The sequence below is a fragment of the Papaver somniferum genome, chromosome 3 (assembly GCF_003573695.1).
Source record: "Papaver somniferum cultivar HN1 chromosome 3, ASM357369v1, whole genome shotgun sequence".
NCBI lineage: Eukaryota > Viridiplantae > Streptophyta > Magnoliopsida > Ranunculales > Papaveraceae > Papaver > Papaver somniferum.
In genome coordinates, this window is record NC_039360.1 from 43557189 (window position 1) to 43581462 (window position 24274).

Below are 24274 nucleotides of genomic sequence, written 5' to 3' on the forward strand. Positions count from 1 at the left end.
TATATAAACTAAGGAATGCTTTTGCAAACCGTGGATATAAATTCATGAACCGATTCGAGTGAATCAAACCGTTTTTTCTTCGATTGTGTCTTGTGTAGTTACATAAGATCTAAGCAATTGAACAACTCTCTAACTAGTTCATTTGAGTCATTTGGACTAGTTATGGTGAAGAAGAATATGGTGGATATGAAAGTGATCATATGGCTAACCATTTGGTTAACTGTTGTTGAACCAACAAATGTTAATGTTTGGGAATGGTTACATAAATCCAAAATTGGACATTTCATTTGTGTGTAACAAGCTAAGGTTTCGATCCAACGGTTGAGAAATATTAATTTGAATCTAATCAGGTTTTAATCTACCGGTGAATATTGAATGCTTTGTTACCAAGATAACATTGATTGCAAACCCTGATTTGAAAGACTATATAAGGGAGAACTTTAGCAACTGGGAAACCTAATCCCCACACCTTACGTGTGATACTAGTTGCATAAGCTAGAGTCGATTCTCCTTTAAACTTTGGTTTCTTCTTCTAAACCAGGTTAACGACTTAAAAACTTCATTGGGATTGTGAAGCCAGACCGATACTACTTTTCTTGTAGTTGTGTGATCTGATCTTGCATCTTCTATCGTACGAGTACAACTGTAATAATTGGCTTGAAATTTATATCTCCGATAGGCAATATAGAAAAGTAATCACAAACACTTCGTCTCATCGTTTGTGATTCCACAATATCTTTTTTCGCTGCGTCGATTAGAATTATTCTGAGGTGATTGATAATACTAGGATGTTCTTCGGGAATATAAGTCTGGTTTATCAATTGGTTCATGTTCACCTTGATTTATGAAAAGACGGAACAAAACTCGTAGGTATATTCGTGGGAGAAAGATTTATCTATTACCGTAGACTTTTCTGTGTGATACAAATTTGTTTATTAAAGTCTTCGACTTTGGGTCGTAGCAACTCTTAGTTGTGGGTGAGATCAGCTAACGGAATCAGGTACGTAGCATCCTACTGGGATCAAAGGCGTAGGAGCATAACTGTACCTTGGATCAGTGTGAGATTGATTTGGGTTCAACTACAGTCCATACCGAAGTTAGTTTGGAGTAGGCTAGTGTCTGTAGCGGCTTAATAAAGTTTGTGGTCAATCTGGACTAGGTCCCGGGGTTTTTCTGCATTTGCGGTTTCCTCGTTAACAAAATTATGGTGTCTGTGTTATTTCTTTTCCGCATTATATTTGTTTATATAATTGAAATATCACAGGTTGTGCGTTGTTCAATCAATCAGAATATTCAACCTTTTGGTTGTTGATTTAAATTGATTGACACTTGGATATTGGTCTTTGGTACCATCCAAGTTATCTCTCTTTGATAATGACTCGCAGATTTCTATTTGCTTGAGTATATATCAAATCGAGAGATTGAGATATAAACTCTTTGATATACTTTTTATCCAGATTGAGTTTGACTGTCTAGTTGAATCTCTAGAAAGTATATTGGAGTTTGTCCATACAGATTGGTAAGCGAAATATTGGGTGTGGTTGTTGTACCCCCACTTTTTCAATTGGTATCAGAGCAGGCAAACACGTTTAAGACCTTACAAGTCTGTGTTTGTAGCGATCTGACTCTATGGACAAGAATACTATCTCTGATGATGCAACATCAGTTCGGAGACTCTCGGGTAAGCTTCAAAGTCCTGAAACTTCTGAGAAAAACTCTATCTTCTGTTCCTTGACTGAATATGCATTCGACTGGGAAAAATCTCTTGATAAGAAGTTGGATGAACTGTCAGATGACAGTGATTCAGAAGAAGGACAAAGTATTAATGTGGAACTCAATATATCAACCTGTTTGACCATGCTTTGAAAGAAAAGAAGTCAACAACTTGCTTGAGTTAGTATATGACTCCTCTTTGTCAAGAAAACAGAAAATTGAGAAAACTCTTTAAAGGATATGATGGTGGATATAATCTCCTAAAATCTATCGTTAAAGATCGTGAGGAATATATACGCACAAAAAGGTCTGAATGTGATAATCTTCTCCGAAATCTCTTTGTGTTGAAAGAAAGACTTGCAGAATATGAAGCAAGATATGACTCTCAACAAAAATGTTTTGATGACAAAGAACTCAATCTTCTTTCCAAAGAAAAATCCTTGGAGACTGACCTTGCAGCTGCTCTTGATAAAGTGAAATCACTGGAAGAGAGTTTGAGAAGATTCAATTATAGCTCTACGAAATTGTCCTATATGATTGGAGCATGTAAAGAACATCGTGATACACGTGGTCTGGGCTATAAAGGAATAGACGCTCCAAAAACTAGTAAGATCAATTTTGTTAAAGCTTTTGAAAATTATTCATGTGAAAAAACTTTCAATCTTGTAATGCACTTAAAAACAAGGATTCTACTTCTTCCAAATCTACTCACAAGAGAACGGTTAAGAATAAATCCTTTAACTGCTATTTATGCGGAAATAAAGGACATTCTGAGTGAAGATGTTGTTTTCGTTTGAGGAATGAAAACCTTCACAACATGCTTGCATGGATGTCTAAAGAAGTTGTCAAAACCTGTCTCTCACATTATTGGAGTAAAAGGCACTTTCGACAATCAGGAAAACTACTATGATAAGTCTTTTCTTAATCGTGCCTTTGAAACGAAAAGTGGTAGAAGGAAGAACGACAAAAGAGTAACTAACTTCTTAAATAACTCTGAAAAGAGGAAAAGACATAGGAGAAAGAAAGAAAGGTCATTCGTGTCACTCCCTGAAGAATGCCGCAACTCCAAGAGTTTAGCCCCAGATTGCTTACATATCAATAATCGAGTCTCAGAACTTAAGATAAGCATAAACAGGCTCAAGCGGGGCATCAAAAAAACATGGAAAGCGATTGACTCAGGTACTCCTAGTTCATCTCTTAATAAAACTCCTTCAACTTTGTCATGTGATTTGTCTCTAAATCCTTCTGAAGGAGAAAAAGAAGAAGTCAAAATTGATGAGCAAAATTCTCATCTTAATACACCATGACTGCTCTGTACAACATCCCTCTTTTAATTTAAGAAGGATGCTCATTGTTCTCAAGAAGTGTGTCTTGCGAAATGCTGTCAAGGTTGTATGTTTTCTCTTCATTTCTTGTTGATTGATCTTTAAAATATGTTGAGCGTCGCTCCAGTTTTTCTCTTGTAGAAAATCATGATCCTTTGTCCTTGAGAAAATTTCCTGTTTGCATGTGCTTCCTCCAAAGAGTTGGTTCCCAACCATTAGTCATGACACTCGAACTTCATTCCCTTTCCTTTTGGTCACATCTTAAGGTCGTGACCACCAGTGCACGAACTCCTGGCCCACACAAACGTGTATAAGTTCTCCTAGGGTTTTCCATGGAACTTATTTATATACTTGGGTGTCATCCCATATTACATTATTCTGAAAGGTCAAAGGTTTTTGTATGCACAATGAATGGAGGAAACGAAGATAATGAAGTCGAGAAGGGGAAGACTATCGAGTTTCATGAGAATCCTGTTTTCATAACATGCCTTCATGCCATTGATCATGAAAACAAACTACCAGTTCATATTTCATCACAACTGGTAGGAAATCTACTTCAAGATTTTGAAGTCGTACGTGAACAACTCGGAATCGCAACAAGGAATCTTGAGTTTTTGAAAAATGAACTAAAGGAAGCAACTGATGAGCTCTTCCATGTTCAATCTCTGATTGCTAACCAGATCTAGTGCTTTTCAGATCATGTTCTCTATAAGAGTTAGTTTGCCTAGTAAATATTCTATTTTCTTGTTTTTGTTAGAAGAATAACTAGAGTTTGGAATAACCATTATTGTGATTACACATAGCTATGTCCAACGTTTTCATCTTCATTTTTATAGATTTATTGGTTTAAATTCTAAATTTGTTTGGAAGATGATTTTTGCAGTATTAATCTTTATGGTTTTATATATTGCAATTGTTAATGGGACATGTGTGTTTACGTCCGTGAACTTTGATTGTCCCATACCTTGTCGAAAGTAAAGTCTTTCGTATGTCGATATGCATGTATTGATAAAAGAATGAATAGACTTTTGACAAATACAAAAGTTAAGCCTATATTGTCAATTATTGATGGAAGATAGGTTAAAATCTTTTTTTTTTCAAGGACTATGTCTATGTATGTCATTGTGCAAATGGTGATGGAAAAATAGAATGAATCCTTGTGTATTCCGCAATATTGATCTTCCCTGATCCATATTTTATGTATTACTGTGAGGCTCCTTAAAGTGTCTAATGTTGAGTATTGAACGACCAAGTTGATTATTCTTATGATTAGCTATGTTGTTGTTCCGTGAGGTACTTTATGTCGAGCATTTTCAACTAAATTAATCATCTTGTTTGGTTATTTAGTTGTTGCTCCGTAAGTTTTCTTATGTCGAGCACGACCAATTAAATTGATTACTTTTGTGATTAGTTTGGTTGTGTATCTCGATTAGATTGATTATGGGTTCTCTTGTGATTAATCTAATTGTATATTTTGAGTCTCCATAAGTTCACTTATGTTGAGCATTTGTTGATTAAATTAATCATGGGTTCTCTTGTGGTTAGTTTAATTGAGTATTTTGGATTCAAATTCATACTTATATGTGATTTGTTATGTCCAAAGAAATCCTTCTTTTCTTTCGAAATTAAGGTCGCTCTTGTTGTTCTTTCGGGAATGACATTTTATGGGGGAGAGTTCTTTTGAACTTGCGCTTAATTTCCAAATCTTTGTGGGGAGTGCGGTTGTGGAATGTTATAGGGGTTATCTTGTATCTTTAAACTCCTTGATGAATGCATTTATCTTCGGCTTTATGATTGCATCTAAATAAGATGATACACTTTTGCTCTCTTTTGGTCAAGAACCGTCTCTTTCAGAAATTTCATTAGGATCCCGTTCTTGTACCTTTGCCAATTTTATTGACAAAAAGGGGGAGAATTAATATATAGTTCACACTATTAATACATATGGTTTTCGGAGCATTATGTAAGGGGGAGTGGTTTCCATGTGAGATGGAGTATTGACTAAGGGGGAGTGATACATATCACCATAGTATTGTTGTTAAAGTTGTGATACAATTGGACTTTGACGTTGTGTAATGATACTATGACACTATATAACAATGATTGAGAACTATTGTTTTCTTGTTGTTATAGCTACAGATTTTCAACAACGATGATGCTAAACTTACAACCTTTGGGATCATTGGAGTACTTGGAAGTGACGAAGATTTCGAGTAATGTTGAAGATTAGGCATGTGGAATAGGAGCTACAAAAGTTAATTTATTTATTTTTTGTATTTCATATGTATTAATAGTTTTTCACTAAAATTGACAAAGGGGGATATTGTTAGAGCATTGCTCGGTCGAACTCGCATGCGTTGCTATCTCAAGCATGTTTGTCAATGTTAGTGATCAAAACTATAAGTCTTGATTTCTAGCCTATTATAGATAAAGGTCTCGGACTAGGATATAAAGTGTAGTTGAGCTCAAGACTCCATGAAAATCATCATATAAGACGAAGGACTACTCAAGGAACTGGTGGAACTTCATCGACTAAAAGGTATGTGGAGACTTGAACTTATCTGTCACTCAAAATTCTATTTACTCTATCTCATATTCTTGAGACAAAAGTCGTTTTGATATATAGACTTTCATTAAACACATTTGCTATTTCGAGTCGAGTTTAACTCGCCTATCTATCTCTCGAAATATGTGTTGGTAAGCTTTCGCTTTAGCCAAATTCATCTTTACCTAGTGACGAATGTCATGTTATGTTTCAATCACTTTGGAAATTGCTCTGACGAGAAATGGTCTGTGAATAACGGCTATATAACGTCCTCTGAGAATGTTTCAATGATTGAAATGAGAATTTAGATTACATAACAATTGGTAGGATATAAACATTGTTGTGGAAACACATATATGCATAAGTCCTTATTCCTTGAACCAAAGTTTGCGAACTTTGTTGATCAAGAGAAACTGAATGTGGCGTGAGACAAATCCTCGAACTCACTCCGCGAACTGGTGGAAGTTCTCGACCCGAGAATTTCTGCTGGAATTTGTGAACTCCTTCCGTGAGCTTAAGTCCGCGAACTTGAGAAGGTTATATCTAAAATCGGTTGTTCTTGAACTCATGTTTATATAAACTAAGGAATGCTTTTGAAAACCGTGGCTATAAAGTTCATGAACCGATTCGAGTGAATCAAACCGTTTTTGCTTCGATTGTGTCTTGTGTAGTTACATAAGATCTAAGCAATTGAACAACTCTCTAACTAGTTCATTTGAGTCATTTGGACTAGTTATGGTGAAGAAGAATATGGTGGATATGAAAGTGATCATATGTCTAACCATTTGGTTAACTATTGTTGAACCAACAAATGTTAATGTTTGAGAACGGTTACATAAACTCAAAATTGGACATTTCATTTGTGTGTAACAACCTATGGTTTCGATCCAATGGTTGAGAAATATTAGCTTGAATCTAATCAGGCTTTCATCTAACGGCGAATATTGAATTCTTTGTTACCAAGCTAACATTGATTGCAAACCCTGATTTGAAAGACTATATAAGGGAGAAGTCTAGCAACTGGGAAACCTAATCCCCACACCTTACGTGTGATACTAGTTGCATAAGCTAGAGTCGATTCTCCTTTAACCTTTGGTTTCTTCTTCTAAACCAGGTTAACGACTTAAAGACTTCATTGGGATTGTGAAGCCAGACCGATACTACTTTTCTTGTAGTTGTGTGATCTGATCTTGCATCTTCTGTCGTACGAGTACAATTGTAATAATTGGCTTGAGATTTATATCTCCGATAGGCAAGATAGAAAATTAATCACAAACACTTCGTCTCATCGTTTGTGATTCCACAATATCTTTTTTCGCAGCATCGATTAGGATTATTGTGAGGTGATTGATAATACTAGCGCTACACCATATTGCCAGATTCGAGACACACTGATTTTTGGATTCGAGACACATATATATGTCTTTAGTGCTTCCACTCATATAAGAGTCCCAAATTGAAAATATGAGTTGCTTTAATTCTGATTCTTCAACTACTCTTACAAGTGTCTTAAATGTTTATTATCTAATTTATAAAAAAAAATTTAATTTCATTTTATTTCCTTCTAAGAACCCATATTTTTTGTACTTTCCTTACTAGATGAAGGGTGGAAATGTCATCCGGACATCAATAATGTATTTGTTGTTTTTATTCTCTTCTCTCTTCTTTTCTCCTTCTCCTTCTCCTTCTCCTCTTTTACAGACACATTGAGCTACTTCCTCAACTCCGTCAACAAAAACAACAAATATAACTCACAAAGAAGGTTAGATTTTTGCTAAATGTTATGGATCTTGAACCTGGTACTATGGATTCACTTAGATGTGGTCCTTTTGGTTAGATCGTTGGACCTGATAACTCTGTTTTCGGCCAATCTGGTGCTTGTAATAACTAGGCTAAACGTCATTATACTGAAGGGTGAAGATTTTCTGGTATAATTTTATTTCAAAATTATTTGTTTTTTTTTCTGTTAGGGTTTTTGTTTGTATGAATTCTAGAATTTCTGTTTTGATTCTAGGGTTTCTTTTGTTTTTCTATTCTTTGTTTACTGTGTTACCCACTTAAACCATATATTTCTCTATTTCTAGGTTTTCTTCTTCTTTTACTTCATTTTTGTGCATCACATCCCATAATCAGGAAGCTATTTATCTTTGTTGTTGTTAAAGGTGGTGTGGGTTGAGATCTATTACTTAGTCGCATGCATAGAAATTGAGCTTTTTTTTTTTTGGGTGGGAAGGTGTTTGATATAATGCTTCACTGAGGTTGTAATACTAGTAACGCGTTTTTGCCCTGTTGAGAAAATTATTGCAGGTAAATTGTTTGATCTAATGCTCCACTGATCGTGGGTAGATTTTAATGTTTTCGTTTTATTTTTGATGGATGATAACAACTGGTCAGTTGGAGAAATTGAAAGTGGAGCAATGTAAAGTTTATTTGAGGAAGAAGGGTTTGAGGTTAACGGTGAAGAAAGACGTTCTTATTGAATAGATCAGGGAACATCTTGGGTAATGGTGACATGGTATCTAATTTTACCTTTTTTTTTTTTGTTGTTTCGATCTGATTTAGTTATCGACTGCGTGTAATTTCAGGGTCATAAATGGTAGTGGAGAACAGTAGTGTCCAGTATCCATCTTTGTGTATAATTTCAAGTCTCTTTGCACCTTACTGAAGATGGTCTTTGGTGCTTTTCCTTTAGAAACCCCAACTACTCCCCAGGATGTGAATATATTGTACCCTAGGGTCAAGGAGCTCATACAAAAGCATCTTGATGCTGTGATATCCTCTCAGATATCCCTTGAATCTGCAAACTCCATGATAAGCTTTGTTCTGTCTGTAATAAAGGTTTTGACGGAGGTGCAGAAGTTCTTCATAGACCCATTCCTTTTGCCATTAACTCGTGTTCTTCAACGCCTTGCACGGGATATGGGCTCATCTGCAGCTTCTCATGTGAGACAAGTATGCTCCGCCTCCCTGATATAATATTTTCTTTTATGGACTTTTGATTATGGGATCGTCTGCAGGTTCTTGTGTGTGACAAGTGTTCCACTTCCGTATGGTTTTACATTTATTTATTTTTAATTTAAGAAACATGTTGTGCCAGTTCCTTCATTGTACTCTCATGGTTTCTCCAAAAGTTAGCATCAGGCACCTATTTTTATTTTCTCTCAGTAAATTATTAGATATGTAGCAACCACCCAATGATCATGAATGGGATAATTCTCTTAAAGAACATATTGGATGGTGTTTTTGGTCATCAATTTGCTTTGCAAGGAAGTTTTAATCGGTTGATTGAACAGTCCTCGTACAATCATTGATACTCATTCCACCTACTGTACATTCTTATCCTATTGGTTGTTGTTCTAGAATTTACTTGATGAAAGTTAATTTATCGGAATCTTGTCCACTTGCAAAAACTAAAAACATCTGGTACTTGCACTTGGGATGTCGTAATGTTTGAACAAAATGTCAGCCTTTAAGCTATCTATCTTTTGGTTCAATAAGATTTTTAATGAATTCCAAAGCCGTTTAATTGTCCTGCTTGTTTTGTAATTTGATTACACTGCCTTTTATCATAGCACCTAGGAGTGCTACTGGCCCTCCATTTGGAACTAGAACTGTTGCAGGTCGTATTTTGAAAGAAAGCTATGGTTCTGCTAACCAGCAACAGACATTTACGGTGAGCTTGATTGTTCCATATGCAACCTTAACTTCAGATTTCCTGAAATTTCAGTGAAACTAAATTATGTTACTGGCTAATATTTGGGCACTGTGCATATTTAAATTCTAACGCTGCTCTGTTTGATCAGATTGAAGTATTAAGGAGCAAAAAAGAGGAACCACTTCCTCCTTAACCCTCTTCTAATTAAGGGTTGAAACTTTATGATCTAAACACAATGAGGTAGGTCAGTCCAGTCCAGTCCAGTTACGGAATATTTTTTCTGCTGTTTTTGGCGTATATGATTTTTTCTTTTTTGCGTACTCCTGAGCTAAACTCTGTTCACATATTTCATTTATATGCGGATGAGGAGATAAGCAGGCAGGTCTAATAAATAAGCAAGAATGAACAAAAGGAAATGTGGAAGAAGGGTACTGGACAAAGGTGAACTTCTAAAGTCTGTCCTGCTTGTCAACAATAACGTCTTGGGTTTTGTTTGAAAGTCCCAATGCACAAAATATAAATTCAGTTTGTTTTTGTTTTTGCCATTTCTTGATTTATTTGAAGCTATTTAGTATTTAGCCTTTAGTAGTACACATATGTAATTGCTGCTATCACAAAGATAGCAGATGACTTTACAAGTTCTCTTAAATTCTTAGTTTTTGTGATTATCTCCAAGGAGTATTGTACTTGGCTAATGGAATCGGAATGTGGTGGTTTCCCCCATCACCAAGATGGTCGTTATTACGCGTCATACAAGAAAAGGGAAATACAATATAAGCTGCAATACGGGCATGTTCATCACCTCCTCAATCTTCCCATTTAGTCTTATTTAACGTTTTCATTTTGCTTCAATTTTTTTGATTAATGAATTATTTTATGACAAGGAGAACAGTTCCAGTTTGCAGTTTCTATTTTGAATGTTGGAAACATAACTTGTTTATTCTACTATAGTGGGTCTGAAGTTGACATCTATGTGTTTGTCACTGTTGCTTGTTTTTCAGCAAGGAAAGGATGTTAGATTTGGTTGACTACAATGTGAAGAAGATGTTTGATGTCAAACTGAAGGAGATGCTGCATTGACAACTCAGATAGCAGAGGAGACTGAGATATCCGTGGTCATTGAAACTGTTAAACAACGGAAGCCATTTTCGAAGGAAAATGCTTGAAAGCACTTATTGTTGGTGCTGGTTTGATCAGGTACCATCATTAACTCATGTTTCTGTAGTTTTAAATGCCTGATTGTTTAATAATATTAATCATGTATGGCTCTCAGATGTCCTATAAATAGTATGTGTCAACAGAAGCAGGTCCACCTTCATTTTTAAATCTCTTTTACTTACTAACGGTAGAATAAAAAGTAGTAAGTAAACAAAACTAAATGTGCCTTAAAATCTTGTCAAAACATTTATAAGAAACAGGTTAACGAATCAGCTCCGCCTCTACCTTTAGTATCTTTAGCTGCTAGGAATCTTCACAACTTTTTCTTGGTCTATGAACTTGCAAGGAATCTTCATATAGATGTTTAAGCTTCAGGGATCAGGATATTATTCGTGCAAATGTCCCTTCAAATCTTTTCAAACCTACTGTAGCAGCCCTTCATTTCTTTTCAGTTAATTCTTGACAGTTGCCATTTGGCCATGAATCATAATTGTCAATGTTTCTTACAGAACTCCATTGTTTTTTCAGGTATGGAAGCTCATTGCTTGTACTATTTGTGAGATAACAGGGAGCTCAATATATCTTTCAGGATTTCCCATTATGCCAAAGGTTCCAAACTAGACGATTATCAAGTCTTTGGCATTTAAATGTTCTGTTACTGATTATGTTCAACATCTTTTATTCCTGTTAAGTCACTTGAGTCATTTTCAACATCTTCTTTTGTCAGCTTTAGGTTTTTATTTTTTTCCTTAGAAATAATCAATCAGAATTACAACTCATCAAGATTCGGAACTTTCAAGATCAAAGATATTAAATGTTGGTCTTCATTTTTGTTGTTAGTGTTAATATTTGATTGAGAATGAAATTATGATTTGTATTGGGGTGCAAAAATTAAAATATGCAGGTGCAGGAAATAATTTTGATTTTAGGAATTCCCAACTGGAAAATTATGATTTTTTTAAAGCTAATTTAATTTTGAGACGGATAAAAGTGTCAGTGTCTCTTAAAAACAATTGAGAGACACTTATAAGTGTCGCTTACAATTATTAAGAGACTTATAAGTGTCGTTTTAGTCGTCTCAAACGATTCCGGACGCACGATTTGAGACACTTATATGTGTCTCTTAAATTCAGAAGAACGGATATAAATGTCTCAAAACCGTTGATTTGGTGTAGTGTAGGTTGTTCTTCGGGAATATAAGTCCGGTTTATCATTTGGTTCATGTTCACCTTGATTTGTCAAAAGACGGAACAAAACTCGTAGGTATATTCGTGGGAGACGGATTTATCTATTACTGTAGACTTTTCTGTGTGATACAGATTTGTTTATTAAAGTCTTCGCTAAGAGAATCAAGTACGTAGCATCCTGTTGGGATCAAAGACGTAGGAGCATAACTGTACCTTGGATCAGTGTGAGATTGATTGGGGTTCAACTACAGTCCAGATCGAAGTTAATTTGGAGTAGGCTAGTGTCTGTAGCGGCTTAATACAATGTGTGTTCAATCTGGACTAGGTCCCGGGGTTTTTCTGCATTTGCGGTTTCCTCGTTAACAAAATTCTGGTGTCTGTGTTATTTCTTTTCCGCATTATATTTGTTTATATAATTGAAATATCACAGGTTGTGCGTTGTTCAATCAATCAGAATATCCGACCTTTTAGTTGTTGATTTAAATTGATTGACACTTGGATATTGGTCTTTGGTACCATCCAAGTTATCTCTCTTTGATAATGACTCGCAAATTTCTATTTGCTCGAGTATATATCAAATCGAGAGATTGAGATATAAACTCTTTGATATACTTTTTATCTAGATTGATTCTGACTGTCTAGTTGATTCTCTAGAAAGTATATTGGAGTTTGTCCATACAGATTGCTAAGCGAAATATTGGGTGTGGTTGTTGTACCCCCACTTTTTCAATGATCAGCATACGGATCACCAACTTGAACATGAATCAAATCTGGGCTATTAGTACACTTTAGTAAGTAGTTTGTCCTCCAGTGAACTGCTTCTAATGCATATTTCAGCTTTGTACCAATCAACTTGCCGAACTTTATCACACTATACGCCAACATTGTCGTTGAGAATTTCATGGGAAAGTTAAACTTCATATTGTCACCTGCATCGTAGTAACCTCCAACCAAATTCACCTGCACAAATTGCCATGTATGAGAATCAAATGAGATGACTATGAAGTTTGATTAATGACCATAATTATTTCTAATTCACACGCTATTGATTCTCGTCTTTCTAGATGCTATACCAAGCTACAAGCCAGAGGAGATCAAGGCACATGCCCTTATCAGTTGATTGTAGAAACAAAATGTAGAAATTAACATTTAATCCCATTTTTAGTGGCCTTTGGATGCTTTAGCCCACCCCTCCAAATCCCAGGACGTTGTAGTCCAAATATCCTCTGTTTTTTCTATTTTGTCCAAATCTTGACGAGTTAATCCAAATTCTTCACGATCTAGTGATGAGTGCCAAATAATGTATATATTTATCCCTTTTTGTTGGCATTTAACTCATCTTTTGTGCATTAATTCTACATTTTATCCCATATTCTGTATTTTCATTGTTTTCAAGAATAAATATTTTTCTTACTTTATTTTGCATTTTTAGGTAATAAATAAAGTCTGGATGAATTGCGGAGCGGAATAGAGCAGAAAAGTAGTGAAAAGCCGGGAGAAATCACGCAAGGAAGCCGCGAAGAATGGTGCGCACAACCTCATTTTCTACACACAAAAACGCCTCCGTTCTCAGCCATCAGATCAGTTCTCAGAAGCATCCGATGGTCGCTCCTTCATAGAGCATCAAAATCTGAAGTCTCTGCCAAGCACCACAGCGCTGAAATTCCAAGCCTTCAGATTAGATGGTAGTTGAATCCAACGGTTGTTCCCTTGCTGTTCACCAAAGTTTGATATCTCCGTCTTACACTACAGCACCTAACCTAATCTAGCACCGTTCGTTTCGTTGTATCCCTTCATCCGACGGTCGCTCCTCGCTTGCCTCCGCATCACCGTCCGATCTACCTACCAGCTCCACATCTCACGGCTTAGTCTCGCTGAACATCAAAAATCGATGAAGCCGCCACACACTGGAGCACCAAACCCTATACCAGCCACCCAAACGCACCCTTCTTCCCAAAACAATCGAGCTCTCCTTCACCACCATACCCTGTTTGCAGAGCCTTCCCCTTCCACCGTACACCACCACCTTCTCCACCTCTGTCACCACCATCTCTACCACCTAACCTCCACCAAATCACCACCAAACACCACCTACACGCCGTAGCTACCTCCCCTACCTCTATAGCCATCTAACTTATTGATTTTTCACCACTGAAATCCTAGGTGATAAATCAATAAACTAGGTGAGGCTATAAAACGTAATTGAAGCATGGGAATGGAGCAGGAGACTGAGGAGAAGAATGGGTCGAAAGAAGACTCGTCAAATCACATGTTAGGTGAGTTTAATTTCAAGCCCTAATTTCTCTGTAATTTGGGGGTTTTTTCTAGAAACCCTAATTCATGTTGGGACCGTACCAGGAGAGGATTAGAGTAGGGGAATGGGCTCAATTAGACCCATGACATTAGAAAAACAGTAAACCTAATTGTACTGTTTTATTTTGGAATTTTGGGAAAATGGGTGATAACCCTAATTTGATGTATTGGGTATAAAAGGGAATTGTGGGTGTTGTTGTAAAGCATGCCTGGATTAGCCAGTGTGTCCAGAACCAAGTTCTGTTAATGATCATTTTTGTGCTGTTCATGTTGTGTTCATGTTTAGTGTAATATCCCGTTATGTTCTGTGTGTGATGTTTGTTCCTGTGATGTTTTGTATCCATCTGTCATGTTATGTTTGTGTTAATTAGCATGTTTGTAATGTCTCTTCACATGATCCTGTAATTTCCTGTTTAAATCTCAGAGAAGACAACTGAACCATGATGGTTAGATATTAGGATGGTTTTTGTGAACTCAAAATAGCTTAGGCTAGTTAGATTCCTAAAAGCCCAACTGATTTGTGATTATTGGTGCTGTAAGAAGACCACTAATGCTAGGGGTCAGTGGTGGCTCTAAGGAGTCAATCAGCTACATTAGTTAGTAAGCCACTGCCTAGTTAGTCTGTGATTGGTTGTGCCTTAAACAGACAGCCAATACTAGGGGTTATCTAAGGCTGTAAGGTTAGTTAACTAGACATATGACAAAAACTTAACCTAGATGAACTAGCTAGGTGAAGGGAATTCTCATCCATCTCCTTACACTTCCCATCCACAATTTCTTTTCCATGTTCTGTTTTGGTTAAGTTGTTCTTAGTTTTTCTTATTCTTTGCCACTGCCTTTGGCTCACTGCCACTGAATTTTCTTTGTTTCTTTGTCTCTTAACTTCACTGCCTGTCACTAGCTCAGACTATCTAGGAAACTTCAATACACCCCAAGTCCCTGTGGAATGATCCCTTGCTTACTTTCTATACTAAAACTTGGCCTTGTATACTTGCAAGAGTTTTTGTGTGTTTTCCAACCACACCATCTAGCGATTTCTATTTTTTAAATATTCCATAAATGACCTTCCATCGATTAGGTTTTTGAATTGATTTTTTTTTTATCTGAGATTTTGAGTCATAAAAGATTGATAGAGAGAACGAGACAGGGAGATTTTGGACGCGATCAATCAGATAGAGAAATATTTTTGGAGTATTCAAACAATTCTGCAACAAATTTCAATCTTAGGTAAGTTTTGCATCTGTAATTGCTTGTTCTCTCTCTAATTTTGGTTAATCATTTGATTTCTTACTGATTTTTGAGTTTTTATGAATGCTGATATAAATACGGTCTGTTACATCTTTTTGATTATGTTCTTGTTTTGATTTTGTTATTTCTTACGTTTTGGTTATCCTTGAAAACACGAGGGTACCCAAATATGCCTCAATCTAAAACTTTTCCACCTATAAGTCATGTTAAATCATTGCTCGGTCGAACCCGCATGCGTTGCTATCTCAAGCATGTTTGTCAATGTTAGTGATCAAAACTATAAGTCTTGATTTCTATCCTATTTATAGATGTCACGGACTAGGACATAGATAGTGTAATTGATCTTAGATCTCTCGACGTTCATCTCTTGAAGACGAAGAACTACTAAGGGAGCTTGTGGAACTTCTTCGACAAAAGGTATGTGGAGACTTGAACTCATCTATCACTTGGAAAGTCTATTTATACTATCTCCTATATTGAGACATAAGTCACGTTACGATATAGTTTTCTCTATACACATTTGAGATTTCGAGCTGAGTATATCTCACTTACATATTTCTCGAAATATGTGTTGGTAATCTTTCACTTCGACCAAGTTCATCTTATATCATGAGAAAATTTTCGAGTAACATCTTACATGGTTTGCGTGATACAATCATTTGAAGTAGGCTTGAAATGTTTCGATAATGATTATTTCAATATCTTGAAAATTGCTTTGATGCTAATAGTGTGTGAAAACGGCTATTGTCATTATAGAAGAATGTTTCAATGATTGAAATAAATGGTTGATAATGTAACCATATTTGGATGTAAGCATATTTAGTGTGTTCGCACATTAGTGTATAAATCCATAAACATGGAGCCAAGAGTATGCATATGTGTGTATACGAAATTGGTGAAGGAGACAAGTTAAGTATGCATACACGTACGCATACTGGCGGAAGTTCTCGAACCGAGAATTTTTGCTGAGTTTGGTTTTGGCAAAACTCTTAACTAGTCACCTTAAGTATGCGTACCCGTACCCATACTGGCGGAAGTTTTCGAGCTGAAAATTTCTGCCGAGTTTGGAAACTTAACAAACACAAAATTCGATTGCTTAAGTACGCATACCTGTACGCATACTTAAGCTGGTTACTTTGTCAAATCGGCCAGTTCATGAACTTAGACATTTAAATCGTAAGGAATGCAATCTTTGCAAACCTGGCTATAATGTTCATGATTGATTCAATTGAATCAAACCGATTTGATTTCAATTGTGTTTTCTAAACAATTGAACAACTCTTTAACTAGTTTCATTTGAGTCATTTGAACAAGTTATGGTTAAGATGAATAAGGTTGATATGAGAGTAATCATATGGCTAACCTCAGTTAACTATTTGTGAACCAACATGGTGTACACGTTTGGGTATGGTTACATAAACCTAAATGAGGCTACATTTCATTTCTGTGTAACAAGCTAAGTTCGATCTAACGGTTGAAATATATTAGCATGGCTAAATCAGGTTTTTCATCTAACGTTGATTATTGAATGCTTTGTACTAAGGTAACTTAGATTGCAAGCCCTGATTTGGAAACTATATAAAGGAGAACTTTAGCAACTGGGAAATCTAATCCCCACACCTCCTGTGTGTTACTAGTTGCATAACTAGAGTCGATTCTCGTTTAACCTTAGATTTCTTCTCGAGACCCTGTAGGTTAACGACTTGAAGATTTCATTGGGATTGTGAATCTAGACCCAACTATTATCTTTGTAGTTGCATGATCTAACCTTGATGTTTCTATCGTGTTGAGTGCAATTGAAATATTTGGATCGAGATTTTATATTTATGATAGGCAAGATAGAAAAGTAATCACAAACAAACTTCGTCTCATCGTTTGTGATTCCACAGTAACTTGTTTCGCTAGTCGATTAAGTTTAGTCTGAGGTGATTGATAATACTAGGTTGTTCTTCGGGAATATAAGTCCGGTTTATCAATTGGTTCCTGTTCACCTTGATTTATCAAAAGAAAGAACAAAAACTCTTGGATATTTCTATCGGAAACTGATTTATTCAATCCTATAGACTTTTCTGTGTGAGACAGATTTTTCTATCAAGTCTTCGACTTTGGGTCGTAGCAACTCTTGGTTGTGGGTGAGATCAGCTAAGGGAATCAAGTGTGTAGTATCCTGCTGGGATCAGAGACGTAAGGAGCACAACTGTACCTTGAATCAGTGTGATATTGATTAGGGTTCAACTATATTCCAGTCCGAAGTTAATTGGTAATAGGCTAGTGTCTGTAGCGGCTTAATACAATGTGGTGTTTAATCTGGACTAGGTTCCGGGGTTTTTCAGCATTTGTGGTTTCCTCGTTAAAAAAATTCTGGTGTCTGTGTTATTTCATTTCCACATTATATTTTGTTATATAATTGAAATATCACAGGTTGTGCGTTAAGATCAATCAATTAGAATATCCAACCTTGGGTTGTTGATTTACATTGATTGACACTTGAACATTGGTCTTTGGTACCGTTCAAGTTACTCCTCTTATTCAATCGGGCTCGCATATTTCTATTTGCTGATTGCGGATTGAATTAAAAGTTAGAGATATTAAACTCTTTGATATACTTTACTCTAGATTAAGTATGAATGTCTAGTTGATTCTCTAGAAAGTATATTGGAGTAAGTCCTCTCAGATTGCCAAACGAATTGTTGGGTGTGGTTGTTAGACCCCCGCATTTTCAATTGGTATCAGAGTAGGCAAACACATTAAAGACCTTATAAACCTGTGTTTGTAGTGATCTGAGGATGGACGATATTGTCTCTGATAAACGCATCACCAGAAATAAAAGTTCTATTTCCTTAAAGTCTATTAAACAGAAAGATTTGTCAATCTCGAATATAGAAGAAACCTTGCATTCAAAGGAAACAGATGTACATTGACAAGTGTTTTCCTGACTACCTTACCGACGAGTATGACTCTGAAGTTGAAAGGAATGCAGCCAAAGAGAGTAAAGTGATTCTAAAGCTTGCTAGAATCCAGGCTGATAATGTCAACCGGTTGAAACACAAAGTCAATGTCCTTGTGTTGATGGTGGATTTTACTTCAGGGATAAAATTGTAAAACCATATTTAGTGTGCCGACATCCTGCAAAGGGTAAGGCCATTTGACAAACGATGAGCGCAGAAATCCTCTCGTTTTATTTATTTGAAGTAATTCAATAGATATACAAAATTCACTCAGAATGGTACATGTAGCAACAATCCCAAATATTCTGTGTATTTATAACATTATTAATTAATGCGTGAGTTGCTTTGTATTTCCTGTGCTGTTCTCAGAAGGACTCTCATTATTGGTACGGAATGACGACTGAGTGTTTACTCTCAGCAGAGTAACACGAATCTCCAAGTGTCAATAGTGAGGTATGCACGAAATACCCGCAGGCCATACCATTCTCTAACCAAGAGAACCCTGTGTCGGTGCGCTTATATTAGACCGATCGAGCATGTTTAATTCCCGAAGGAAAATCTGGACTGTCTGTGTCAGTCTTAGAAACGATCACGGCCACGCAAGTTGGCCGCATAATTTAACTAGCCTAGACGAACTCTAACAGGAGAAGGAAATCACCGTGATGTTCACTGGCGGGCCTGCCTATGCCCTAGCCGGTCGAACACCACGCTATACCCCTAACGCCTATCAAACGCTGACCCCAAAGAGGGATGGCCGTGTTGCTTTGGGGAAGGCTCAAACGAGCAAGACCGTTCAAAGCAGTCTTAAAATCATAATGACCGTCTAACTTCACCAGAATGGTTGGACGGATTAGATCATCCTACGGTTGATCAGTGAAGCGCTAATGCACACATTAGCATACCCACTCCTCACCCACCTGATCGGTTTTCTTACGACCTTTCCCTTGAGCAATAAACGCTTGATAGAAGTGTGGCTGACGTGATGCTTAAAGGGTTGCGGAAATCCCACTAGCGTCTTAAATCGATCACAACCATCCAACTTCGCTGACATATTTGGCTGGCTTAGATCACGCCTAGGACCATCGGGCAGGAACGCATAAGTTCACCGTTGGCCCAACATGGGCCCCACACGGCCGGTCTCCCCAAAGGAGGATCATAGCCTGCCAAACCGTTTGTCCAAAGTTGCGCATGCTTGACTGATCCAAAACCCTAATTAGGGTTTGCGACATTACGTATATATCGCAGTTTCATCATGACCATCCATCTTCGCCAGATCAGATGGAGGGTATAGATATAGACTAAGGAGGTCCAGAGAGAATCAACATGATCACCGTGGGCCCACCTGCACATGTAACCGGTCGGCCAAGGTGGACCATGGCCAGCGCCTCCAAACGCGCGCCCAAAGATGGCATTCCGTGCCCCCTAAAATTCTTTGCGGCAAAGGATTTCTGTCGCAAATCGATCACGACCACTCACCTTTGCTAGACATATTGAGTGGCATAGATCGCACCTCCGCGAGACAGAGTGGCATGGACTTGTACACCGGAAAGCCGTCTACACGCATGCCCGGTCGGCCCCACCAAAAACTTTGTCCATGCTTGATTTCGGTCATGCTTGCGCACCTCTTTAAAACCCTAAAATCCATCAACGGTCGCAAACATGTGCCGCAGATCATCTCGTCCGTCCAACTTTGCCAGCTTGGTCGGACAGCCTATGCTACAAGTTAAACGGCCAATAAGGCACCTTGGTGATCACCGTCAGTCACTCCACCACAAGGAGTGATCGTCCAAGGGATGGCCCACCCATGCGGCCTCCAAACGATCACTTGAAGATGGTTGGGTGTGCAGCTATTTTAAGACGCTTAATCCGCGACTTACTCCGTTGAGCTTTAAAACAGCGATGCTTCATACATATTGATTGTATTCGATGCATTACATGCATAAAGTATACATGATATTTCATGAATATCGATTTCCTAAATAACTCAGTTATTTAACCTAGCACCGTATGCTACTTTCTGTGGGTCCCATGATCCACTCATTCGAGACATCAAGCATGTCACAAACTGTGGGATGCTTACTGGGGTATTGGTCTGGCGGTTTACAACGTGCGGCGTGCAACGCTCCCATTTATAAGAACGTGTCAGGAGGCATGGACGGTTAAGATGATGAGGGAAGTGGGATAAGACGTGATCGTGCAATCACCTACATGACCCCACTACTCCATCACTCAACTTCCTCCACTTCCTACGAAATGAGGGTTTGCGCTCAATGACTTGTATAAATAGGTCCTTCACCTATTTCCAAACAACACGAAAAAACACAGAGAAACCAAGTGTTGTCACAGTATCCAGAAAACACCCAGAACTGATAGCTTACATTGTGCAAGCCAGTTTAACATTCTGATACATGTCATAAACAACCAACACCTTCATAATCTCAACACCTTCTTCGCTTCCCTCCCTAAGATCAACCGCATCTCCTTCACTTTGTGACCGAAGCAAGTCTGGAACGACCATTTCTTGGTTTAGGCCAAAATTGTACATATTGATCTCTCGAATCTAAAGTACTCCAGTGAAGTGCATTTGTTTAGGGTTTAGATTCGTTTCTCATCCACACACACCCAAATTTACCAAAACCAGCAGAAACAGTTTTCACCCATAAACAATTGGCGACCACAGTGGGAGATTAATCTCTCGGTTGTGAAGTCAATTTCTTCAATACCCAATCCCATGTGGTTGATTTCAAAATGGTTGGTCTTAGGACTCCCCCAACAATTTCAAATCTCGGTCGAAGTTCCTCCAATGAAGATACCCCTCTTCCCAACGGTGTATCTGATGGTGTAACCGGAAGAATCCCAACATTGATCGAGTTAGCACTGGTGAAGGAGATTCACACGGAGAACATGGACCTGATCAAAGAAACAATAAACAGCATACTCGATCTCCTCATCAAGATGACACCATATATGAGCGGTTCTCTTGTCACAGAGATTTCTACACTGGGGACTGATCCTCGCAACGATCCTCCTCCAGTCAATAGTTTCACTATAAACCAGAGGTCGGTGGATCAGGAAGCGGCTTCTCTAGTGGAAATTTTATGTGAACTTTTACACCTCTCGAAGAATCAGCGGGTCAAGACGTTTGCTGCAATCAACCAGATAGCGCTGGACGTGCATTTAAATTCTTTGCGTCCAGAAGCCTCAAAAACACCAGAGATGTCTATGAATAATGTTACATTTACAGAAGAAGACATGATGGCGGAAGAAGGTCACAACCGGGCCCTACACGTTACTGCACGCATCAAGGATTCAGAGTTCAAGAGGGCCCTCATCGACATGGGAGCGTCTTCGAATGTGATTACTCTCAAGACACTTAGAACGGCCAAGTTTCGCCCAAGCAAGATCGTGCGACAGCCTACCACGATGACAGATTTTGAAAAAAAACAAACCAACACGTACAGGTGGTAGATCTCAGTTCCGGGTCAGCAACAAACCTTGATGCTGCCGGCGCTGAAAACGTCTTGATGTCAACTTTCCTTCCTGTAACATCAATGTACCACCTGTCAGCATGATCAACACTAGGAAGCGTTCCCTCATGCATTACACCTTCGATCACCAGATCCAGAGCCGCTGCCGCCACACTCCTTCCTGTCAAGGATCGTGATCGCAGCCATCCAAGTTGCTGCCAAGAACCGATGCTGCCCGTTTTTGTTAATATCAGCCAGAGCTTCACCATAGCAAAAACCACTACAAAGAATATTTCTCCCATGTGATGTTTCAAGCATCCCAGCACCGCATCCAGGAGAGTACAATAAGCTTGTATCAAATCACAGAGGCGTGGATTCAAGGTGGTACAATCAAAGTAAGCTACACTTAGGGACTGAAGCTTACTTCAGGTTTAGAAGTTTAAACGCAGACTCCGCCTTACCAGCGAATGCAATGGAAGCATATCTTCTATGAGAAAATAAGCTCAGGATAATTACGCATGGGGACTTTTGTCACGCTGCTTACTCACGGGAGAGCCTGATACACTCAAAGCCCAATCATGCGCGAAAGACATGCGTAGCGGAGACAGAGCTAAGTAACTATCCTTAAACTAAATATTTTTTTATCTAATAGGCATATGCAATAAATTTTAAATCTCTTAGTGTTGAGACGTGAAAATTCCTCAACACTCACCACTGTGTTTCCAGGAAAACTGTCTCGACACATTTTTCCTCTTAGTGTTGAGACGTGAAAATTACTCAACACTCACCACTGTGTTTCCAGGAAAACTGCCTCAACACATTTTTCCTCTTAGTGTTGAGACGTGAAAATTCCTCAACACTCACCACTGTGTTGCCAGGCAAACTGCCTCAACACATTTTTCCTCTTAGTGTTGAGACGTGAAAATTCCTCAACACTCACCACTGTGTTGCCAGGCAAACTGCCTCAACACATTTTCCTCTTAGTGTTGAGACGTGAAAATTCCTCAACACTCACCACTGTGTTTCCAGGCAAACTGCCTCAACGCATTTTTCCTCTTAGTGTTGAGATGTGATAATTCTTCAACACTCATCAATGTGTTTCCAAGCAAACTGCCTCAACACATTTTTCCTCTTAGTGTTGAGACGTGAAAATTCCTCAACACTCATCACTGTGTTGCCAAGAAAACTGCCTCAACACATTTCTCCTCTTAGTGTTGAGACGTGAAAATTCCTCAACACTTACCATTGTGTTGACCAGGCAAACTGCCTCAACGCATCTCTCCTCTTAGTGTTGAGATTCCTCAACACTCACTATTGTGTTTTCATGCATACTGCCTCAATACATTATAGTGCTGAGGAATCCACCACCACAACACTCGTCTTTGTATTCAAGGCTCGCTGCACCAACACTACATGTCACCAGTACTCCGTGGCCAAGACAGAAGCGTGCCAACACAAAGATTGCATATTTTACATGCCTCATCCCAAAGGTCAATCGAATTTTCCTGGTAATCTTCTCATGCCTTGCCTTTTTGATTTTTCATCCTTGTCTGTCACCATCTCATGCTTACCCCGTAATAATACCACTGTTACGTGCTAAGAAGGGGACTTAATGTTGATGGTGGATTTTAGTTCAGGGCTAAAATTGTAAAACCAGATTTAGTGTGCCGACATCGTGCAAAGGGTAAGGCCATTTGACAAACGATGAACGAAGAAATCCTCTCGTTTTATTTATTTGAAGCAATTCAATAGATATACAAAATTCACTCAGAATGGTTCATGTAGCAACAATCCCAAATATTCTGTGTATTTATACCATTATTAATTAATGCATGAGTCGCCTTGTGTTTCCTGTGTCGTTCTCAGCAGGACTCTCATTATTGGTGCGACATGACAACTGAGTGTTTACTCTCAGCAGAGTAACACGAATCTCCAAGTATCAATAGTGAGTTATGCACGAAATACCCGCAGGCCATACCATTCTCTAACCAAGAGAACCCTGCGTCGGTGCGCTTATATTAGCCCGATCGAGCATGTTTAATTCCCTAAGGGAAATCTGGACTGTCCATGTCAGTCTCAGAAACGATCACGGCCACGCAAGTTGGCCGCATAATTTAACTAGCCTAGACGAACTCTAACAGGAGCAGGCAATCACCGTGATGTTCACCGGAGGGCCCGCCTATGCCCTGGAAGGTCGAACACCACGCTATACCCCTCACGCCTGTCAAACGCCGCCCCCAAAGAGGGATGGCCGTGTTGCTTTGCGGAAGGCTCAAACGAGCAAGCCGCTCAAAGCAGTCTGAAAATCATCATGACCGTCCAACTTCACCAGCCTGGTTGGACGGGTTAGATCATCCCACGGTTGATCAGTGAAGCGCTAATGCACACATTAGCGGACCCACTCCTTACCCACATGATCGATTTTCTCACGACCTAGCCCTAGAGCAATGAACGCTTGCTCGAAGTGTGGCTGACGTGATGCTTAAAGGGTTGCAGAAATCCCACTAGCGTCTTAAATCGAACACAACCATCCAACTTCACCAGCATATTTGGATGGCTTAGATCACGCCTAGGACCATCGGGCAGGAAAGCATAAGTTCACCGTTGGCCCAACATGGGCTCCACACGGTCGGTCTCCCCAAAGGAGGAGCATAGCCTGCCAAACCGTTTGGCCAAATTTGCGCACGCGTGACTGATCCAAAACCCTAATTAGGG

At 38.5% G+C, this 24274-nt stretch overlaps 1 protein-coding gene and 1 long non-coding RNA gene across 10 annotated transcripts in view; one reads left to right on the top strand and one right to left on the bottom strand.

The window, feature by feature from the left end:
* The first annotated feature begins 7247 nt into the window (after window positions 1-7247).
* LOC113356002 lies at window positions 7248-11206 on the top strand. Of its 9 annotated transcripts, none has more exons than XR_003362747.1 (7): window positions 7248-7511; window positions 7978-8084; window positions 8169-9256; window positions 9387-9478; window positions 9609-9679; window positions 9915-10435; window positions 10925-11206. It is a non-coding gene; the product is annotated as an uncharacterized LOC113356002 (long non-coding RNA). The 9 variants fall into 9 exon arrangements; XR_003362748.1 differs by having other exon boundaries at window positions 9617-9679; XR_003362746.1 differs by having other exon boundaries at window positions 9387-9679.
* Window positions 11207-12309: 1103 nt separating this feature from the next.
* The window catches only part of LOC113359371 (endoglucanase 4-like), a 48894-nt gene continuing 36929 nt past the window's right edge, over window positions 12310-24274 (bottom strand). Inside the window, exon 2 of the mRNA XM_026603017.1 lies at window positions 12310-12543. Coding sequence (XP_026458802.1) covers window positions 12310-12543 — 234 coding nt within the window. The remainder of the gene's footprint in view (window positions 12544-24274) is intronic.